The sequence below is a fragment of the Eretmochelys imbricata genome, chromosome 16 (genome assembly GCF_965152235.1).
Source record: "Eretmochelys imbricata isolate rEreImb1 chromosome 16, rEreImb1.hap1, whole genome shotgun sequence".
Taxonomy (NCBI): Eukaryota; Metazoa; Chordata; order Testudines; family Cheloniidae; genus Eretmochelys; species Eretmochelys imbricata.
Genome location: NC_135587.1, coordinates 7,676,663 through 7,699,339, shown reverse-complemented (window position 1 = coordinate 7,699,339; position 22,677 = coordinate 7,676,663). Strand labels below are relative to the sequence as shown.

Genomic DNA, 22,677 nt, shown 5'->3' with positions numbered 1-22,677 from the left:
AAAAGGTTAATGCAATCCCAGGATGCATCAGGCAAGGTATTTCCAGTAGAGATAGGGAAGTGTTATTGCCATTATACAAGGCACTGGTGAGACCTCATGGGGAATACTGTGTGCAGTTCTGGTCTCCTATGTTTAAGAAGGATGAATTCAAACCGGAACAGGTACAGAGGATGATCAGAAGAATGGAAAACCTTCCTTACAAAAGGAGACTCAAGGAGCTTGGTTTCTTTAGCCTAACCAAATGAAGATTGAGAGGAGATATAATTGCTCTCTATAAATACATCAGAGAGAGAAATCCAAGGGGGGGAAAGGAGTTATTTAAATTAAGGGCCAGTGTAGACACAGAACATATAAACTGGCCATCAACAAGTTCAGGCTTGAAATTAGACAAAGGTTTCTAACCATCAGAGAAGTAAAGTTCTGGAACAACCTCCCAAGGGGAGCAGTGGGGCAAAAAACCTAACTGGGTTCAAGACTGAGCTAAATAAGTTGATGGAGGAGAAGGTCTGATGAGATTGCCTACAATGGCATGTGGTCCACCTGTGACTGCTAGTAGCAAGTATGTCCAACTGCTGGAGATGGGGCACTAGATGGGAAGGGCTCTGAGTTATTCACAGAATTCTTTCCCAGGTGTCTGGCTGGGGGTCTTGCCAACATGCTCAGGGTCAACTGATCACCATATTTTGGTTTGGGAAGGAACTTTCACCCAGATGAGATTGGCAGAGACCCTGGGGGGTTTTCACCTTCCTCTGCAGTGAGGGCACGGGTCACTTGTTGGTTTAAACTAGAGTAAATGGTGGCATCTCTATAACTTGAGATCTTTAAGTCCCCTAATGTCTGGCTGAGTTACTGTTTATTGCTGAAGCGGGTGAGTGAGGTTCTGTGGCCTGCGATGTGCAGGAGGTCAGACTAGATGATCACGATGGTCCCTTCTGGCCTTAAAGTCTGAGTGGAGAGTCTTTCCTCGTTCCTTTTTTTTTTTTTTTTTTGAAGCTTCCAGGATAATCTTTGTGAAACTGAGACCTCCAAACTAACTTCTAATTGCTTGTCATTTAAAACATCTATCTGGAAACTGACCAAAGTGTGTGTGTGTCCCTTATCCAGGTTGGCTGTGACCAGATCCTTGCACACCAGGACTATATTAAAGGACTGGCAGCTCTTATCGGTGAGTTAGTTTTATCAGCTTTGTCATATTTGAAACTCTCCCTCAGAAGCACTTGCGAATGCGGAGTTATCCCATATTGTTTTAGGGGCTATGGAACACTTTGCACTGCAGTGGCCCAGGAACCTTAACACTTCACAGACAATGAATTAACCTTTCACCTCCCACATGACGTAACTATTAGCTTGGATCTTGCCCATTTTTTCAAAAGTGACTTTTAGGGTATGTCTACACCACCAGGGAAGTCGTGACCCTAGCACAGGGCTAGCTTTAACCTAGCTAGCAAGGGGAACAGTAGTAGGGAAGATGTGGTGACATGGGCTAGCAACCACAATACAAGCCTGCTGGGGACCCCAAATACGTACTTGGGTTGCTAGTCTGGGCTGCCATGTCTTCATTACTGTTGTTACCCATGTTAGCTAGATAATAGCTAGAATGGGCATGCCTACATATGTTGCAATCAGATCTTGTAGACATACCCCTATGCTCTTTGGAGCCTCAGCCCCATGGACTTTCAGTGAGACTTAAGCTCCTGTGTCATTTAGGCCCTTTGGAAAATTTTACCTATACTCCAGCTCAACCAAAAGTTACAGGCTCGATTCAGCAGTCCCTGCTGGAGGTTGTCTAGCCTGTGTCTGCAGGAGGTCAGACTAGATCAGTGATTCTCAACCTATTTACCATTGTGGGCCACACATGCAGCTCTGTGTTATGTGAGCCACATCCACACAAGATATATACTACCCACATGGCCTTAAGGACGTCACATGGGCCACAGTTGTGTGCTGATTGGGCCTCAAGTGGCCTGCGGGCCATGGGTTGAGAACCACTGGTCTAGATTATCCTAAAGGTCCCTTCTGGCCTTAAAAATCTATGCATCTCTGTGTTTTATATTGGGCTTCTCACTGCGGGGGTGAGAGAGAAGGGTATCTAACATACCTGCCTAAGGGGACTTGTAAGGAGATCTTTGACATTTTAAAACCTTTGAGTGCAATTTGCAGAGTAAAACACTTCTTTAGAAGTGTTCTATTTTTAAAAAAATAACTGAACTTCCTCTTCATTCATTTCAAATAAGGTTTGCATATGTTAGAGATTTAGAAGGGAAAATATTCTTTATTTTTAAAAAGAGAAGTATCCAACCCAGCACATTGCGGCTAGGACATGCCTCCACTTCCTCTTTCATTTTTCCCGCACTGCCACCTCAGCAGTGCACACCAGCAACATGCTAACGTGCTGCTCCTAAATCACAAGCTGCAGCGTTTGGCTAGGAATTGAGGAGAGTGGTTAAAATGCTACGGGCATTTGCCACGTGCTCTGTCAGAGCAGCTCCTTCACGGATCCAGTTCCTGCTCCCTTTGAAAAGCCGTGTGGGGCTCTTGTTTGTTGGTGATGAACAAGCTGAGAGTGGATCTCTTCCTGCTGTTGCCACCGGGTGAGCACTTCACTCCTCTCTCCTGCTGGTCAGCTGCCATCTCACAGGACAGTTTAATCATGCAGGAGGCGTGGTCTACCAAAGCATTAGGCAGGGAGCCAGCTTTCTTCCATAGCCTCCCGTCAGGATCATAGATGAACACGCCATCTTCTTTACTCATGCGTCGCAGAGATCCACCTCCTGTGATATAGAGTCTGGAGTGGAGCGCAGCGATACTGAACTGGCAGCAGTCAAAGGGGGATAGTGTTAGTGTGGTCCACTGGTCAGTCATTGGACAGTAATTTTCTGTCTCGTTCACTTGAATCCATTCCTCTGCCTGCAAAGATCAACACTGATTTGCCACATGACAGTTTGGGTGGATGGTATTGTAACACTGGACTCTTTCAGTCTAACGATCCCCCACCCAATGAGTGATGCCAGAGTCTTAAGACATGGTTAAAGGCAAATTGTGTTCTTAAACTATTTGCCCACCAGGGGGCTCAGGATGCCTCCTTCAGAGTTGAAATGTGGCAGTCAAATTAAAAACGAGGAGAGTACTCATTGTTTTTGCTGATACAGACTAACACAGCTATCACGCTGAAACTAGTCAAATTAAAGGTTTCATTGTAGCAGTCGTATTAGTCTGTATTCGCAAAAAGAAAAGGAGTACTAGCGGCACCTTAGAGACTAACCAATTTACTTGAGCATAAGCTTTCGTGAGCTACAGCTCACTTCATCGGATGCATTCAGTGGAAAAAAAAAAAAAACCTGAATGCATCCGATGAAGTGAGCTGTAGCTCACGAAAGCTTATGCTCAAATGAATTGGTTAGTCTAAGGTGCCACTAGTCCTCCTCTTCTTTTAGTCAAATTGAAGGTATCCTAAGAAACCCAACTGGAACACCGAAGTGGTATCAGAAAATGGCTCTGAAGACGGGTTGTTCCTTTCTGGAAAATGGAGAAGGAATGCAGAGAAAAGCAAGTGCACCTAGGAGCTGAAACAGCCCAAGTTCTGGTCTGTCCCTTTTCGATTTAAGGCACCAGGGGGGAGCCCCGAACAGTGGGGTGGGTTGTGTTGTGTCATGAACAGCAGCCAAGATGAAGCTTGGGGGAGAGGAGGTGTCATCTGCAGCTCCATCTACATCAGTGCACCCTCTACACTGAAGGCTCCAAGGGCTGGTGTTTTTGCACCCACCGATTTAACCCACTTAAATACCTGAACACCTGTCTGAATCTGCAGATTAGGGCACCATGCTGGGATATGCAGGTGGCCAAAACTGCAGGCACAAAACCAGAGGGATCCAGTTAAAGGCAGGCCTGAAAAACTGCCCCACCACTGAGTCATCCTTGATGTCAGTAATAACATAAACCATGTGTATCCTTATGCATTGAGCCTCTGCCTATGGAGCAAGAGGCTGGAGGCAGAGGGCTTGGGGACACCACAGGAGCTGTGGTTGCAGTATGGTGCATGGCCCGGAGCAGGGTTGCTTGTTACACTTTGAATTCTATTCCCTCCCGGAGGAGTCTCCACCACAGCATTTAAAGGGTATGGAGACACTCAGAGAATCCTTTGGAAAGGCAGGCTGCCACAGGACAGCCTATTCTAAAAGAAAAATCCTCACCTATGTTAACCCCCTGCAATGAATAAAACTGAAAAAGCTTTTAGAAACCTGATTTACTTGATAGTTCTCTCTCTTATGGCCCTCATTACCATAGTATCTGAGTACAGCACAATCGTTCGTGTATTTATCCTCACAACATCCCTGGGAGGCAGAGCAGTGCTATTCTCCCCATTGTACAGATGGGGAACTGAGACACAGAGACACTTAGGCCTGGTCTACACCTAAATATTAGATTGAGCTAGCTTCATCGCTCAGGGCTGTGTAAACTTTGCACCCTGTGTGATGCAGTTAGGCCAGTCTGACTTCTACTGTTAACATGGCTAAGTGACAGAAGAATTCTTCCGTCGACATAGGTACTGCCTCTCAGAGATGGATTACGTACAGCGATGGCCAAACCCTTTCCTTCGATGTAGGAAGCATCTACACCACGGCAGCCCCCTAGCTGTGCTGCTCTCGCTGCTGTAGCGTAAACAGGGGCTAAGTCACTTGCCCAAGGCAGTCTGACAGAGCAGGGACTTGAATGCAGGCCTCCCAAGCTCTAAGCTAGCTCCCTACTCCCTGGACCATCCTCCTCTCTGTTCTGCTTGCTTTCTGCATTTCTCTTGGCATGTGTGAGGAGAATCAGCTCATCAGTTTCACTCCTGCATTAGGATGTAACTGCAGAGGAATGATGATTTGGCTTTTAAAACATTTTCATCGATGCTGTAAATATTCTTGATATTGGTAGTAACTAGGATCTGATTATCACAGGGCTGCAACTCATGAAAACAATTTTATAGACCTAGGCATTTCTACAGGCTTATGGGCCTGATTCACCACTGCATTAGTACACGGCAAGACTGAAATCCATTGAAATTAATGACATTTACAGTCATCAAACTGGAATAATACAGTGCTGTAGAGGAGGACCTGTAGGTAGAAAGCCTGCATCTGGGGCCCAATATGGCTGTTCATAAGAACAAATCCCAACTTACAGCACTTAAAGTCCTGCCTCCAATACAGAAGATCCGGTCTCTGATGGCAGCCATTCCATGGTCGCACCGGGCAAAGGTCATGGCACGGTTCGTGATCCAGCGCCGCAGGCGAGGGAGGTAGCTGTATGTGTCCCTCAAGGTCTTGCCAGCAGAAAAGCCCCCTGGAGGAGAGAAGTGTGGCTAGAATCCCTCTGCCCTGCTAAAGCTGTTTTCATCAGAGGCTCATGGCACTCTGCAAACAAGCGTTAGGGGGCCTTGCCAGCCATCTCTGCCTGTCATGGTGAAAGGAGAGCATTCCAGCTCCGTATGCAGCCTTTCCAAGGTGCTGTACCCTGACGACCCAGCTGTCTCTCCTACTCACCAGGAAGGGCAGGACGTTGTTACAAGTGGTGTGTGCCAGAGGAGCATCCAGAAGTCTGGAGGTTTTAAAATCAAACCTCTTGGATATGAAAAGTGTCTCCTGCAAACAGGTTTTCCCCCCACAAGATTTTATGGTGGCACGTGAGGTAATTTCCAACCCAACCAGGAAGCAGGAACAGCCTCTCTTGGGGGATCTGCTTCCACCAGGCACCAGGATGTGCAAAGATGCACAAAAGTGACTATTTAAAAAGAAATCTGTGCAAACTTCTTTCAGTTTTCAAGTTTTCCCTGATTCTTGAATCTGAGCCAGTTGCTGTTCTCTAACCATTCCCTGGCTCTAAGACACCCATCACGTGGGTCTCTCAGGGCTGCAGGAGTCCAGCTTCCTCTCTTTGAGGCAGGAGGCTACTATTTGACAGGGCACACCCCTTCATGCTCGCTGAACTGAAGAATGCAGACCATGCCAGAGTCTTTGAGACAAAGAAAAGGGAGGACAGGAGGTCAAATGTGGCTGACACAACACTTACCTCCGGGTTTTCCAGGTTGTGTGTAAACACGCTCCACCCCCACACTGTCTGCTTGGGTACAGCACGTTTTAAGCTCTCATACTAGCATTGCATGTGTAATTGTTCACTATGATTGGACAGAGCTGAGGATAAGACCTCCTGGGCTAGTACTATGAATGGGATCATGTGATGGAGCTGCCTATGATAGCAGGGGACTAGATTCAGTGACCCAGGAGTTCCCTTCCAGTCCTGTGTTCCTATCTAACTTCAATGAGACATTACTATGGTATGTCAGCACTTCAATGTTTTTAATGCATTCGTTCTCATGACATCCTGGGAGGTAGGGGGAGCATCTTCATCCTCATTGTACAGATGGGAAACCGACACAGAGGCTAAATGACTTGCCCAAGGCCATGCAGGAAGTCTGTGGTGGAGCAAAGAATTGAATCCCAGTCTCCCAAGCCCAAGGCTAGTGCCCGAACCACTGGGCCATCCTTCCAACCTATGTCGGATGGTCACTCTGGCTGATGCAAGAATGTCGCACTGGATCCAGGGTTTGTTAAGATGTCATTTCAGACGGGCTTTTATGCTTATTTAGACACTAAAATAGAACTGATCTCAGAGTCTTACGCTTCAGTGTCCTTTTCCTAAAATACCGCAGTATAATGACATATTAAATGCAACATTCAGGTTGCACAGTTAAAATCAAACCAAAGAGATCCGACTCGATCCTAATGATCATTTCTAGCCTTAAAATCTATGGAAGACAAAAACCAAAGGTTCCTACTTCAATGTCAAATCATCTTCTAGCGCACAAGCAATAACATAAGTGTCATTGTATTGATGATGTGCTTTCTTTTGACATGAGACAGGACTAGCGATGACTGTACATTATACTACATGTCCAAGTGAACGATTGCTGAAGGAACCCCTTACTTTGTGTATTTCCAGATGTGTTTAATACATTGCATTAGGTAGTTGTGTCATAGGCGGGGCTGGTAGCACTGCCTATTATTGTGGGTGCCCAACACTTCCCGTTTATAAGACTCTGTTTTCAGTTCCTTATAACTTTGCCAAACTTTAAGTGGTTAAACTGAAATTTTCCATGATGGGTGTCTGCTTCAGGCTGAACCTTGTTTGGAAAATTCCAACCAGAACAGTGTCGCTGTTTCCAAGATTGAGGCTAAGGGAAAATACATTGTTTTGCTATGTTAAAAAAATTCTGGCAGCTTTTTCTTTGACAAATTCTAGTGTCCCCATGCTTTGGGGCAGGGGATGAATGGGGCAAGAGGTCCAGTGGAAGAAATACTTTGTGATCATGTAATTAATGAAAGTGCTTACGCTCAAAGGGACTGAATTAGGGTTGCCCAGGAAACCTTAATTTTGGCATTTTCTAACTTTTGAGTGTTTGACTTTGCAACCTTGGTAACGTTCTTTTACCAAGTGCATGGAGCATGCGATATGCAATTAGTAAATTATATTGCAGTAGTGCCAATGGTCCCTATAAGGCTTGGGGCCTCGTTGTGCTAGGCGCTGTACAGAAACATCAGCTAGCCCTTGCCCTGCAGAGCTTACATGTCAATTACTTTTTGTGCCTCACTCCCTAGGATGAGCATTCCAGAACAGTGCAGGGGATTTAGTCCCACATCTTCCATTAAAATGCATGTCACATATGTGGCTAAACAAGCGGCAGTTCTTTGGAAATCTCTCCCTAGCTTGCTTTCTTAAAGGAAAGCAGCTGGAATTTGGCCAAGACACCATGATCAAAATTCCTGTTCTGACAAAACGTGCAATGGGATGTTTGACTGCAACCGGCCAAGATCTTATTGTAAGTCTTCTCTGCAAGACGATGCCCTCTAATGTAACGGCGGGCATTCGTTCGGGAGGAGGAGCACCACTTACTGATTCACCAACAGTACCCCCTACACCACTACGGATTTCCCTGGTCAATCGCCCATCCAAGCACTGTCCTGATCCAGTCTTACCTGACCTCTAAGGCTACCGGTAAAAGCAAAGTAGCTACATGAGTTAGAAGAGCAGTGTTACCTGAAATGTAGAGGATTCCCTTGTGGGTGGTACCTGCGTGATCGGCCACTGGCACTGGAAAGGGAGCAGCGTGCTCCCACTTGTTCTCTGCAGGCTGGTATGTTTCCATGGTGTTGGTGAGCTTCCCCAGCAGTGTCCCACCACCCACAGCCAGGATGCGATCGGACAGCACATCCGCGTGGAAGCGTGTTCGCCTCTCCAGCATGCTGGAGACCTGGAGCCACGACTTGTCGCGGGGATCAAAGCGGAACACCTAGGATCACAGTAGAGGGAATAGTGGTCACTGAGCAAGGCAGTGGGAGATCCTCCAACAGGCATGGCTTTAAGAACTGTTATGCCCTGCAGTCACGGGGTGTGTCTGCAACTGTGTAGACGTACCTGATCTAGCTTTAATCGGCCTAGCCTGGGTACCAGAGCAGTGAAGCTGCAGCTTCATGGGCTTTAGTGTGGGTTGTACAAGACTGCCTAGAGCCCTGGCTAATTACGGGGGGAGCTGCCCCATGCCTAAGCCTGTGTCGCCACAGCTTCACGGCTCCCACACTCAAGCTGGCTAGATTAGAAGGAGCACAGAACGTCTACATGTGCTGCAGTCACACCCCGAGGTTCCAGGGTAGCCCCCTGTCAGCTGCGAGGGCTAATACATTCCAGCCTGAATGGTTCCTTTAAATGGCACTTCGTGTGCCCCACATCTAAAGACGCCTGCACGGCTTTGTCTGCGCATAGGGATGAAATGCTATAAAGCTTTGCTAAGATCTGTGCAATGCCCCCTCCACAAAGTTACATCTCAGGCCACAGCGAAAGCCACGTGTGGTTCTTGAGCCGTTCATTTAAACAGGGCAAGTGATAGGAACCTGGTACAAGGCTCTGTGCTGTAGCATGACAGAGATGAGCTGTCTAGGGAATCCCACCTGACCCCTGGGGAAACTACCACAGCGAGGGCTGTCAGAACAAGGCTTCCAGCTGGAAACCCGTGTTATCCGCCTTACTGGACAGAATTTGGCTTGATCTTGGGTAAAGTTATACAGCAGCCAGGCTGGCATGTTAATTCGCATCTAGCTGTTAGCAGCGCTGTGGCTTCAGCAGAGAGTTATCATCACCCTCTGTCCTCTTGCTACCAACTGACCAGCGCTGCGTCCCAGCCTGGTCTGAGGCTTCCCATCTCCTGGGCAGAGGTGACCCTTTTGGGTGGTGTTGAAGGGACTAGACCAGAAGAGATCCCGGCATGCTGCTCAGTGCTGGTAGCACTCTGCTGCTTCCTGCAGCCTCCCTAACCCCTTCCTGTTAACTCTGCTTGGGGGACAGAGTTTGCTAGAAACCCGGGGGAGGGGGGGCAACCAGTTTGGGCTCTAAGCACAAAGTGACAGTTAGCAAGTGGGGCGCTCACCTGGGCTAACATTCGCTAGCTAACCCCCACAAACAATGGTGTCTTACTCCCTAGGCAGGGGGAAGACATTGGAGCTGGGGCACGTGGTGGGGGGAGGGGTATTTGCCCTACATGGGCAAGAAAAACAAGTTTTTTTGTTTTTAAAGGAGAGTCAAACTGTAACTCTTGCCATTGCTAGTGCAATTCTTGTGGCGGGGGGAGGGTCTGAATACGATCCCGTTTCAGTGGCACTGGGTCAGGCAGCCGAGGTCAAAGGCCATGAGGATTGATGGATGTGGGCCGGTGTTCTACTCCTTCAGGTATTTGAGGTTGGCCTGGTTTGGGGCTGGCGTACAAGGGTTTCTGATGCGATCCACGGAAGTGGAATATGCTAAACAGAGAGGGAGAGTTTGACTGGGCTAACTTGTCTCCCAAAGGACATGGTGGGAGCCCTGTCGCCAGAGGGATTTTAAAACCTGGCAGAGCACTAGGAAATAGCGTGTAGGAGCAGTCCTGCCCTGGCCAGCCTGGAGGAGAGGACTCCGTTCCGATCTCAAACACTACTCCTCTTGTACCTCTCCAGGAGAGTGATGAGTGATTCAACACGGTCGTTACTCTACAGCCATCCTGAGCAGTGCTGTGAACTGGAGGGAGACAGTCTCGTGCCAGGCAGCTCTTTTTAAATGAAAATCTCTCTACAGGGCCATTTGTCTCTGCCGTGTTCAAAGCCAGCGCTTTCCAATGAACATTAGGCAGCTAAATAAAGGGTCTGATTTTTTTTCCAGTTACACAGGACACCTGAAACACCCGCTGACTTCAGTGGGAGTTGTGAAAGCTCAGCGCCTCTGAACATTGACTTTAGGTACCTAGTGGGGAAATTAGCCTTACCTCACCTGAGCCTTTGTATGTACAGAACTCCAGTCCCAGTATTCCCTTCGACTACTTGATTCCCTCTAACCTAAAGCTCCTTAAGCACCGTACCTCGTTTGAAGGCTGTTTCCCTGCAGGATCAAATCTGGATTGACCGCCGATGACAAAGAGGAAGTTATTGATCACAGCTACACAGTGGTTGTAGACAGGTGTAGCGAGTTCACCTATCTTTCTCCATGCACTGCAGCTCTCATCCACAACCCACATGTCTCTGCAGATTCGGTTGTCCGTGGTTCTGCCACCAAGAACGAGCAGCATAGAGGAGCTGGAGCGGATGCTTGTGTGTTGGGTCTGCAGGGCTGGCTGAGCATACAGCTGGGAGTGGTAGCTTAGAGCCTCCTGGAGGTACCTATGGCACTCCGAGTCTGTCCTCATAATGGGGGTTTCCTGCACATATCTCTGCAGATCCCGTAGAGGAATGAGAGGAAACCGGATTCGCTTTAAAATATCTGCCGCTCCTTTCAGTCTCACGCTGTCATGCAGCAGCCAGCTTATGGCCGCGTTGAACAGCTCCAGCTCAGTGCACCCAGCCATGTCTGTCTTGTCTAAGATTTCACACAGGGTCTCTCTGTCCAGCTGCTTCATGCACTGAGGATCAGTCAGTATCTGTTTGTAGTGCTGCCCTACGTAGTTCATGGCTTTCTGTCTCAACTCTTCTGGCCCAAGCCTCCGAGCGATGTTGAGTGTGTCCAGGCAGTTCTTGTGATTCAGGCCGTCCTCCAGAAACTGAAAGCACAGCTTGATCACTTCCCGGACGAGCAAGGTTTCTGCCGCCTTGAACGTCTCTTCGACGTTCTGTAGGGAGAGGTCCAGTTTGTTGGAGTAAATGAAGTTGAGAACATTCCTCAGTCCCCCAGCGCTGATGGCTTTCAGCTGCACATTCGCATCGGGGCTCCCGGCACGTGTCGCGTTTCCAACAAACAGGATCTTGCAATAATTGCTCGCTGAAGCCAAAATGATCTTGTGCGCTGGAAAGCGAACCCCACCTGCCTCCAGCGTTACATCACACAGTGCGTTCTGTGAGCGGAGGCTGCATGCTCCGGCCAGGAGTTTAGCCAGGTACGTGTCCGATGTGAGAGAGAGGCTCTGAGTGCTGAGCGACATCCCTCTGAAAGCTGCCTTGTGAGCAGGAGGGGCGAGGAATTCTCTGCAGGTGTCTATAGGGAGTGACTCCTGCCCCCCATGTAGGAGCCTTCAGTCCTACTCCTGGGGGAGCTGTGTCTGTCGGACTCTCCAGAATCCAGTCTAACAGTCTGCAGAGGAGACCAAGCCACGGCTAGCAGTACTATTGCTGGTATTGGTCCGTAGCGTGTTCCTTTTGGGCTACTCTCTGAGCCGGTCATTTGAGTGGCAGGCAGCAAACAGTCCTTCCTTCTCTTCTCTATCTGCTAATTATTCATCCACACAAAGGCGCCCAGTCTCCTCCAGCTCCCATGCTACGCCTGATTGGCTTGTATTGGCCCGGTACTTGTTTTTCATCTGGGCAAGTCTGGGCACGTCACCCTTCCTTTTTCCATCCACGATCAAACAAAATTCTTTCTTTGCAGGGCTGGCATTGGCCAGTTTGCTTAAGTTGCTGTCTTGAAGCTGCAGTACATTCACCCTGGGGGGTGGACAGCCACTAGCCTTGTGCAGTTTGAGAATTCGGTTCAGGATAGTTTGTGTGAGACTCTACTACAGCTGAAGTGCGTTAGTCTGAGACTCACGCAGGGCAGAGACCAGATTTGGAATGAGATGGGAGAGCCAACGAGGCAAAAAGACCCAGGGGGCCTGTTCCAGATGCTGGGTGTTGCAGAGTGGAAGGCTCTCTCACAGCCAGCAAAGAGATGGTGATGGTTTTGCTGATCTAACGACTAGGCAGATGGAGAGCTGTGATCTTTACTACAGCCTAGCTCAGAATGGCACACAGCCTTCTAGATCTATTACTCTGTCCACACCCCCTGATCTCCTTATGTCTTCTCTGGCTGGTCTCCCAGCTTGAGTTCTTGGGGGTTGCTCTGGGTAGCGCAGCCATTGAGCTGTTGACAGCCCCGCTTAACTCTGTCTTTCTGCTTGGCAGGAGTGTTCTACAACTCGACTAGGATGGTGCCGTGTTATGACATATACGAACAGTTCAGAAAATGTTCTGACCCGACTGGCTGTGGCCTTGGCCCAGATGCCGAGGCGTGGGACTATCAGGTACGCGGCTCAGAGGAATCAGTGGACTTTAATACAGATCCTCCCCCTTTCCATCTTGACAGTTCCCGTTTCCATCACAGGCTTGTACCGAGATCAACTTAACCTGCAGCAGCAACAACGTGACCGACTTTTTCCCCGAACTCCCGTTCACCGAGGCCATGAGACAGCAGTACTGCTTCAACAAATGGCTCGTGCACCCGCAAAGGGACTGGTTGCAAACAATGTTTTGGGGCAGCGGTAAGCTGCATGTTGCTGTTTATTCCTTTGCTTCATTTGTGTATTTCCCCACCACGGTCCCTGCATTCTGGTCTGGATACCCTGATAGCATTAAGGGGAAGGGCTTGCTCAATTATAATGAATATACACACAGGTTACAGGTGGCAAGTGATTCGTACAGTTGCAGCTGTTCTTATTTAAGGACTGCAGCCAAATCAACTAGCCTCTCCTCCCGTTTCCCTAACGCTCCCCCAGTGCAACTCCCCTCTAGGACCATAACTGTGCCCTACCCTCTCTCCTGCCCCAACCCCAACATTTTGCTGTCTTTTCCCAGCTCCTACCTTGACTCTGCCTCCTCCCTCCCTGTTGATTCTTGCACCAAAAAAGCAGACTAGCACCAGTAAAGCATGGAGGCAGGTCATGCTTGGGGTGGAGCTGGAGCTGGAGCTGGACAGGAATGGCTTCTTTCTGGAAGAGTGAGCAGCAATCTCCTCCTGGCACAGCTTCCTTTCCACCTCCCGCTCTGAGCATCTGCTCGTCATGCACATGTTGTTAGAGGGGAGGTGGTGGCAAAGTCCAGGAGAAGCCTGGCTTTCTGTAATCAGCCCACGTTGTACTTCACTTAAACAAGTGGAAAACCAAAGTGACTGCCAAGAATTTAAATTTTCCACTGTCATTTGCACACTCTGAAGCAGCTAAACAGGAGCGTAAAGAGGCCCCTCAGATATGATCTGTGTGAATTTCAGACCTGAAAGCTGCAAGCAACATCATATTTTCAAATGGAGACTTGGATCCATGGGCAGGCGGTGGCGTAAGTATCTGCATCGCTATGGGCTGAGCACAGGTGTGAGATAGATACCCCAGTTGTTAGCCTGGCTGACCTCACCCTTTCTGTCTAGTGTTAACAGACCACCTTAGGCTGCTCCATGGAAATGCTGAATGGCTACAGAGCAGGCAGCAGTTGCTCATGTCCCTCCTGTTAAATGGGTATTTTTGCTCTGCTAAACTATTTGGCAGCCCCAGAACACTTGTGGCAAATGGTAAGTTAGTCTATCAGGGAGGCTGCTTCTTTCTGCCAAAGAGGGGATTTGATTTTTTGGCTTTGCTACAGCAAAGACCACTTCATTTTAGACATAACCGCTCTTTGCACTAGCTTCTGCTGGTTCAGAATTTGGGGAAATACCCACAGCTAGTTCTACTTCTGCACCCCTCCCTCCAGCTCCGGCTGCTGTTGGAAAGCAACTTCTTCCCAGTTCTGAGCTACAGCTGCCCTAACACCCTAACTTCGAGCTGCTGAAGATCAGATTTGTGCAAACTAAAAATGAATTCATTCTCCCCAACAACCTGGTGCAGCCAGGGTAACACCTGAAAGGCTCATGGTTCTGGAAAGATTGGTTTTATTGGGGAAATAAGCCTGGCCACAAACGTTAACACTTTTTACCTGTAATGGGGGAAGTGTCAATTTCAGTTGAGAAAACACATTTGACTTATTGGGAGTGGGAGGAAGACAAGGGCTTATGATGATCCTGACACACCTGTACCTGTCCTGCTGCTGACCAGGTCAGCGTCCTGTTGCCCTTCCTGGCTCTGTCTTTAATTTTTAAAGCCCATATTCAAACACACTTGTCTGGTATAAGGAGTTTGACTTGCACATTTTATTGTTCCAGATAAATAGTAACCTCAGTTCCTCACTAATTGCGATAACCATTAAGGGAGGCGCTCATCATCTGGATCTCCGGTATGTAGCCAGTAACCATAAGCCTTTGCTTACTGCCTCCCCCTTGGCCTGGGTGATCCCAGCAATGAAAAACAATAGTAACCTCAGCAGGAGACAGTCCACCAAACACTGCTGAAACACTGCTTTGGAAGAAGAGCCTTCTCCTTACCCAACTCTGCGCTCTTCACTCTGCCTTTCCTTGAGCATGGAAATGGTATTTGGTTGGTTCGTAGCTGCTTTCTCACCATGTTCACTTGGTCTCATCGCTGAGGAAGGGCCCTCTTGAGCAGGGCTCGTGCCAAGTTGTTCTCAGTGCAAGCTCCTTTACAGAAAAGTGCTTTCTTTCTCCCCCAGTAGGGCCAGCACTCTGCCCCGACAACCTGGATGCAGTTCACACAGCAACATCCCACCATTCGAGCTTTTCTTCCTTAATCAGATGCTTGAGCACTGAGCAGAGGACAGTAGTGTGTCTTCTGTCCTGAACTACCCAAACTCAGGGAGGGCCCATTACTCCCTTTCCTGTAGGCATAGTGACCACCTCCCCACCATTATTTTGGTTTGTACTGTAACTTATTTTTCAGGGTTACACGCTACTAGAATGGTTTAAAGCTGCATAGTAGAATGGTAAGCAGGTGGTCTGTCTGCAGCCTTGTTCCCTGGGGCTGGAGCTATTCTACGCACAAGAGGGGAAGCCCTCCTATGACAAATGTTTTATGTAAGGAAACTAGATCCTTTGCACCTCCACTAGCTAGACTCGTTACAAATGAAATCCCACTGTGATGCTTGAGAATGGCTGCTCTGGCCTCTGAGTAACTGTAGGCTCATGTTGGGATATGGACAACTAACTATTGTATATGCTTGGCATTCCCTGCAGAGGATATAATCCAGCTGATCCTCCATCTGTCACAGATGCACGCAACCTAGAAGCAAGGATTATCCATAACTGGGTGAAGTCTGCTAGGATTGAGAGAGCCTGGGAGAAGATGTCTGCGGGTCTATCACCGTGAAGATATCCATCCAGCCACGAGCAGGAATGTTGTGCTGCTGGGGTGTGTACCAGAAAGCACAAGGGTGGGAGCCATCGGAACTAAGTGTGCGCGGACCATTTGATGAAAATGTCAGTTCAGGTGGCTGTATGGAGGTGATAAAAATTCACCTGTCTAAATTGTGAGTCAGTCAAGTCTGTCAAAAGAAAACGAGTTGGACAAATCCATTGACTAAAGGCAATAGCACTTTCCACCGGTCACATGCTTACCTGCACTGTACTAAAGATGTGATTGTAATGGGAGGAGGAGAGAATAAAAGCTTGCCTGTGTTAGACCATTCCTCAGGAACTGGGTCATGCTTCATGTACATGCTTTCCAGAATGGTAGAGGAAAGAATGGGGCCCTGCTAGGAGAATGAGGGATGATTATTCACAGCCCACAGCAATCTCCAGTGTTACACAGAACTATAGGATACGTGTAGCTTATGTTCAGCTAGGAACAGTCTGTCTTCAAAGAAATGCTTAAAAGGAGAAAGTTCTCTTGGGTGATTTGTGAAGAAGTCAAGTGAGGGTACTAGCTGTCATGATCAGTGAGTTGTAGGATTCAGCTGAAGAGAACAGTTTCTCCAGAAAAATTATAGTTACTTTTAAAAAAAAAATCTCTGGGTCAGTCAGCTGTGGAGTAGAGACTAAAGTTTGGAGAGCAAGTGCCTTGGCTAAGGTAATCCTCATGTGAACAGCTATTGTACAGGAAACAGCATTCCTAGTGAATAAGTCGTCACATTTCCAATGATGCCACCTACATTTATTTTAAAATAAATTACAAGTTTATTAAAGTATGTGATAGAATTCCAGGGGCTGGCTTTTGAATATAATCAAAGTGGATACAAAAAGGATATTTTTCTCTCACCCTGAGAGGTGAAATAAATTCATCTTTGCACATTAACAAGTAGACTCTTACCTACTGCAAATACTGTGTACCAATAAATACTAGCAAGACTGAAAAAATATTACATCTTAGTAATTAATTATATGCCTTAAAGTGAAATGTATCACCTTACAATGATTACACAGGGGCAGGCGGGGGGGGGGGGAGGGGGATTTGGAAAGCCTCCAACAAGAGATCATCCCAGGCTCCTGTTACTTAGGTGGGCAAAGTACAGCACTTGTTCAGCTTCTTACCATTGCTCAACCCAATGCTATGTTGGTTAAATTTACACTGGTGAATCTCTGCTTCCATCATGCCCCAACTGGTTCAGATAGATACTAGGGCCAGTCCTTGATACTTTTTCACATGATTCAAAGCAGACCCTCCAGGCACTGGGAGTAAGTTTCCCACATAGAGCAAGGAGTAGTACGTAGATTCACACAGGTTAAAGCAGAAGCATTCAGCAGTTAGCAGGGTTCATAGTGCCCCATGAGAGGCGTGCTGAATGTCTCTATAGAGATGAGAGGAGAGACTGGAAAGGAGTAAAGTAAACTCTCCCCCAATGGAATCCCCACCTCTAGCTCCCAAGATAAACCAAGGCCAGGTGGATGTTTCTCTTGGCAACCTTTTATCCTTGCTCTGCTATAGGAGTTGCTTCTTGATTACATTGCCTTGCTAGCATTCCCAGCTCCTGGAAAGCAGAAACCACACTAAGACCAGGGCCATGCTTAGGCTCTGTCTTTGCCACATGATGCATTAACAAAGCAGCTAGGCCAGGAGTGAGTCACCTAGAAAGTACTCTCCGAGCTAGAATCTTTGAACAAGTGGTGGCCAGTGGTCTGCTCTCTGCCCTTTGGGTGACTTCCAACTTTCCACTTCAAGAGGAGGCAAGAGTTCTTTTTAACCCTCTTGCACCTTTTGAAAGATTCTAAAATATGAAACTTAACAAGGAAAGTAGTTCTGCAGATTCGATTTGTTCCTCTTTAGGGGCTAAAGGGGGCTGAAAGTGGCTAAAAAAGGAAAGTCGGTGAAGTATAGAAGAAATCAAATAGTAATGGCTTTTAGATGATATAGTGTGGGGATAAATTAGATATATAGCGAGACTTACAGCCATAATTCACTTTTCATCTTGTCAGAAGTAACTCCATCAAATGGAGGAGCCAGGGGGAGTGTCATGCTTCAGAATCTGCTGCAGATTTCTGTGGCAGACAAATCTGACCTCAGTTCAGTACATATTTCCTTGATGGATTTTAAACCTTGGGTAAGAGGAAAGGGTATACAGTGAAAACCTAGTTATCGAGTACATCCTACAAAGAAGCAACTGGGAGAGTCACAGCTATTGCAAGGACATACACCATTTCCTGGAAAAAGTTTCAGAGTAACTGGCTTAGAGAAACAGAAAGAACTAGGAATGTTTTCACAAGACATGAATTGCCCAGCTGGATTAAGACCTACAGCAGTGGCTTTGTTACCAAAAGGCTCACCATTCCACTGTATCATCACATACAACCATATGGAGGGTAGGGGCAAGTTCCAGAAACAGTAAGAAATGCTGCCTCTGGTTACAGAATATAATAGCTTAACTCAGGGCTTGAAAAATCCACACACAAGTCAAAAACTTTCCCTGGGCAGCATGAAAGTTTGCGTCATCTCTTCCAATAGTATTTAAGATTTCATTTAAAAAACTGAAGTTTTTAGTCTTTCGCATTGTGCCAATAACCTTCCAACAGTGAATAAGTGCAGTATTTCTTTGAGGCTGCAGCTACACAGATGCAGTGTTTCTACTGCAGCTATGAGACTGCCAAGCAGCAACGTGAAACTAACTAGACTTATCAGTTTCATTGCTGCTGTTCAGAATCCTGAGAGCAGCAAGGAAACTTGTCTTCCTTTCACTTTCAGGCTGCTGCTTGAAAAAGCTCCCAGCAGCAGAAGTACTGTAGTTTCCCAGGTGAAGAACCAAAAAAAAAAAAAAGGCTAGGAAAGCCTCCAGCAGCAGAAACTTGCCTTCTCCTCAACCCCTCACGACAGATGCACTAGGAGAATGGAAGGCAAAGCTTCTTTCCCTCCCAGCAGTTGGAGAGGATGAGTGGAGCTTCAGATTTAATCAGACTCTTAACAGGACAATATAAAATATGGAGGAGGCCCAACAGATTCCAGGCACAGCACCTTGGTAGAAATCCCCGTACTTAAGGGGTGGCAGTGGGGTTGGGCTTCTCAAAAGGGGGTTTCACTTTTGCCCCATATCTATCTTTCAGATCTACTTTGCGTTAATAGAAATATTCTTCCAAGCCCTGGTTTAAGCTCTGGTACCTAAATGAGACCCCACTACTAGCCTCACCTGTAAGTATACAGTACTTCATGGCTGTGGCCATAAACAACAAACCAAGCAGTATTTATTCCTCAGTGGAGGCAGTCACAAGTACGAATGAATAGTCTGAGCGGGTGCACTTTGTTTTGTTTTGTTAGAATTAGGCAAGGCACTCAAGCTCTTGGAAAGTAACCAAGGCAGCTCGCGGCAAAAGAGTTTTTAACATCACTGGATTAAATTATGGCCTTTCCACAACAATCCATTATTTGAGTATGGGAAGTGATTCAATAAATGGAGATGCCAAGTAGATGGATTATATTCACTGCAATTAAGGCTTTGGTTCAAAGGACCATACAGTACCCGAATGGAAACTTTACAACCAAGAATGAGCACTGGTCCTAGCATGCCTGGAAAGTAAGAGGATGTGCTGTGCCATCAAGGTGGAGTATTGCGCCTTTAAACTTCACAGACCAATCAGAGGCAAGAAAGTATCTTTGAGGGGGCACAAAAGCAGGTCACGACATAAGCAATTAAAGCTTTCTCTTCAGCAGTCAGAAAGGGAGCAATCAGATCGCCAGTTGTCAGACTATTTAGGGCCTACATGTTTCAGGCATAATAAATGATAGTTTCAAACTGACATTAGGTTTCTGTTCTACCTTGAGCAGAATGTTGACCAATATTAAACAAAACATTAACAAAAAGGTAAGATTTGACAAAAACTACCAGTTAGGGTAAGTTAGTTTCCTAAGACAGCATGAAGCCAGAGAAGAAATAAGTCAGACCAATAGCTTTGGAATAGAAATTTAGGATTGGGGGGAAGGGGATAATGTTTACTCCTCCCTCCACTTTATTCATTCAGAGTGAAATTCATCCCATATCCTTTTACTTGTATACTGAGCTCATGCGATATGGAAGGAATCGCAACACCACCACAACACACACGGAACCCTACAATGCCATTTTTGCAGAGTCAAATGCTTCTAAGAGTGCAACTGCACTTTATAACCTCAACACAGGGCTTAAGTGATACATGGAACCTTGCATATGTTCTCTGCACTAGGGTGTATATTCACCTCCTGAAAATTAACTCTTAACCCCCCCTTAAATATAACCAAGATACTCCGGAATTCTTATGAACCATGTAAAAATCGAGCAACAAAACAACTATTCAGGCTTTAGGGTATGGCTTCTAAATTCCAATGTGCACTTAAGGGGGAGACCTTGGGAATTGCAAGATTACTAAAATTCTTGAATTTGTGGACCACGTCATTCTGCATAAACCTGTCATATCAGCAAATCCCCAACTCCCAGCATCAACAAACTTAAAAAAATGGTACCTATATATATATATTATATATATTACACACATATATAGAAATATAATTTGCAGTAATTGTTTCTTCACTTCCATGTGCCATCATCAGTACAAGGAATGATAAGTACTGCCTATAGATTTTAAAAAGTGGTCCAAATAGTAATGTCCTACTCCAGCATGACCAGGTCTGGCAAGACAAGTTATAAAGACACTGGTTACTTTACAAAACAGAAAGTTACATTTACTGTTAAATCCATAAGTATAAGTGAAAATGAATTGCTATGGGTCAGCTTTATATTACCACGATTTCTCAGCCCCAAATTTAGAGTGGATTGTGCCTATACATGTACCTGTAACCTCCCTTCTCATTAATGAGACCTGTGGGAATGGAAACTATGACAGGAAAAGAGACCCTAAAATATAAGTGAACTAGCACTTTTCTCCCACAACTTATTAGTGTCCACAGGACTGCATAAGTTAGCTACAGAACCAAAAGGAAAAGTGTTTTACTTTCAAAATTCATGTTTTGAAACTCATTTCCAGAAATAAAAATGCAAGACCCCTAGACTCACAGAAGATACATTTATCCATAAACACTAGGTCTATTTTCTCCTCAAAGCACGCAAACAGCTCTCTACAGCAAGTCTACTGGCAGTATTAGCGAGGGGGAAGAATACCCTTTCAGTAGGACCACATTCTGAATCCATGCATTTAATTCTATAGATGAATGTAACACTTTCAAACAAGGTACTTCAAAGAAGAAAAAAGAATTAAAAATCCCTCCTTCTTAATCCATAGTAAGACAAATAGTAGGAATTACTCTGTACAACAGTAAGCCTCACTGATCCAACATAACATTTTTAAAATCCAAGATCTGAGAAAGGTGATTTTGAATTACACCTAATGTGCTCACCAGCTTTTCTATAGCTCAACCTCGCAAAGCAGCTTTCAGTCAGAATACCTGAGTCTAACTGATGCAAATATATATATATAAATGCATGTATGTATATTGTTTGCTTTTCACATTGTCTCCTGCATTCCTGCAGATAAGTTAAAAAAAATTGCAATACATCTACAAAATTGTATACCACTTTGAGCTAAATCAGCAGCAAGTTCTGTACTCAATTTGCCACCATTCATTCATTTTAGCCACAACTCTAAGACATCGTTCAAAGTGCTCAATAAAATTCAGATATTGTACTACAGATGTTTTTGTAATACAACTTCTTTCTTCAAACACAATGTTGCACAGCTCATGGATTTGGAATGAGATCAAAGTGTTATCAATATTACTGACATCTCCATTTTTACTGGGACAATGGTACAGTTCTCCATCTACCCCACATACCATATGGAGATATTACAGGCTCATACCATGGAATGAGCTGGAGTCAAGCTTTTCAGTACATCCTTCTCTCCAGAGACAATCCTGTGCTATAAGACAACTTACCACTGTCCTGAAATCTAACCAAAATCTACGGAGAATGGCATGAGTGAGTCACTGGTTGCTCAGAGACCTATTAACCTCAGGGTCCACACTGCAATTGCTTTCCCAACCTTGATGTCTGCATCAAATCCAGGCAAAGCAGTACAGTGTGCAAAAGTTGTCCATCCCCGAGCTAAAGCACAGAGTTAGATTTAAGACTGACAGATTTCTCTAAATCAGAGATGCTTTTCCAACTTTTTAAAAAAACAAGAAAGGGTAAATAGAACAATTCTCTGCTATCCCAGTTCAAACCCTGCACAGTAAAGTGACTCAAAGTAACATCCCACTGCCGAAGGAGTCTACAGTACTTCTATGCTGGTGCCCAGATAGGAAGGGGATGAGCTTCTGTGTTAAATACATATTTGTCAAGGTTGATTAGGTCTACGTCATCCGAAAACAGCAGAAACATATACTTGAGTGTTTCTCCAAGAAAGAAGCTTTCCATCTTATCTCTTGGCTCTGGGTTACTGGGGTTCTGGACGTTGTTAATGGAAGTATAACCACCTGAAGGAACCTGTGAAAAGGATAAGTAACAATTTTATATATTTCTATAAGCGAAAAAACTTGTGTTACCTACAAATTCTCAATTTTGATTAAAAAAAAGAAAATAAGCATTAGAAAAGCAGGCAGAGCTTTCAAAGTAATATTTTGCAACTTACATAAAGAATTTCAATTCTGAAGCATTCCAAAACACTTTGCAAACTGATACACAAACTACATACAGTAAAATGAAGCCACATCACTGTGAAATGTTGCATGTTTAACAGCAGAAAGAAATGCTACAAGACAAGTAAAGAGGACAATGTCCAGTCAAAACTGCAGAAGAAATTTGAGGCAATTACTGTAATTACCAGGTTGAAATTGGTCAGGACAACAGGTTTAAATACCCATACTCTTGAGAAATGGTCATGAAAGATCCCATGACCCTAAGCAGCCTGGACATAATTTTATAGCTCATCCAAGAGATACTTCTAGAAACACAGTGCTCCTCTCAGGTTATGCTGGAGCATTGGCTCAATACAAACACAAAGGGAAGAGTGCCCCCTACTGAGACATTAACATTACTTCCTGCAGCACTCTCTTTTCTCCTTTGAAAGCTTCCACCCAACTGTTGTACCATCCCAGCCAGATCTTGCTTAAGTGTTTGGGAGATCTGACACAATCACAGCAGAAAC

At 45.8% G+C, this 22,677-nt stretch overlaps 2 protein-coding genes across 5 annotated transcripts in view; one reads left to right on the top strand and one right to left on the bottom strand.

Annotated features, from left to right (window-relative positions):
• The window catches only part of DPP7 (dipeptidyl peptidase 7), a 30,808-nt gene extending 15,003 nt beyond the window's left edge, over positions 1-15,805 (top strand). The window contains exons 8-13 of one of the 2 annotated variants that reach the window (XR_013348189.1): positions 1,105-1,165; positions 12,429-12,547; positions 12,628-12,784; positions 13,510-13,574; positions 13,663-14,501; positions 15,355-15,418. Coding sequence is in view for 1 of the 2 variants with exons in the window: in XM_077835998.1 (XP_077692124.1) it covers positions 1,105-1,165; positions 12,429-12,547; positions 12,628-12,784; positions 13,510-13,574; positions 14,431-14,501; positions 15,355-15,487 (606 nt within the window). In the remaining variant the exon portion in view is untranslated. Of the gene's footprint in view, positions 1-1,104; positions 1,166-12,428; positions 12,548-12,627; positions 12,785-13,509; positions 13,575-13,662; positions 14,502-15,354 lie in introns of both variants that reach the window. The other variant, XM_077835998.1, reaches the window with a different exon arrangement.
• The window catches only part of MAN1B1 (mannosidase alpha class 1B member 1), a 48,027-nt gene continuing 27,575 nt past the window's right edge, over positions 2,226-22,677 (bottom strand). The window contains exons 1-4 of one of the 3 annotated variants that reach the window (XM_077835997.1): positions 10,421-12,631; positions 8,077-8,329; positions 5,165-5,325; positions 2,226-2,907 (exon numbers count right to left, since the gene is read on the bottom strand). In XM_077835997.1, the coding sequence (XP_077692123.1) occupies positions 2,491-2,907; positions 5,165-5,325; positions 8,077-8,329; positions 10,421-11,473 (1,884 nt within the window). In that variant the 5' untranslated portion in view covers positions 11,474-12,631 and the 3' untranslated portion in view covers positions 2,226-2,490. Of the gene's footprint in view, positions 2,908-5,164; positions 5,326-8,076; positions 8,330-10,420; positions 12,632-16,269; positions 22,017-22,677 lie in introns of those variants that run through there. The other 2 variants (XM_077835995.1, XM_077835996.1) reach the window with 2 other exon arrangements.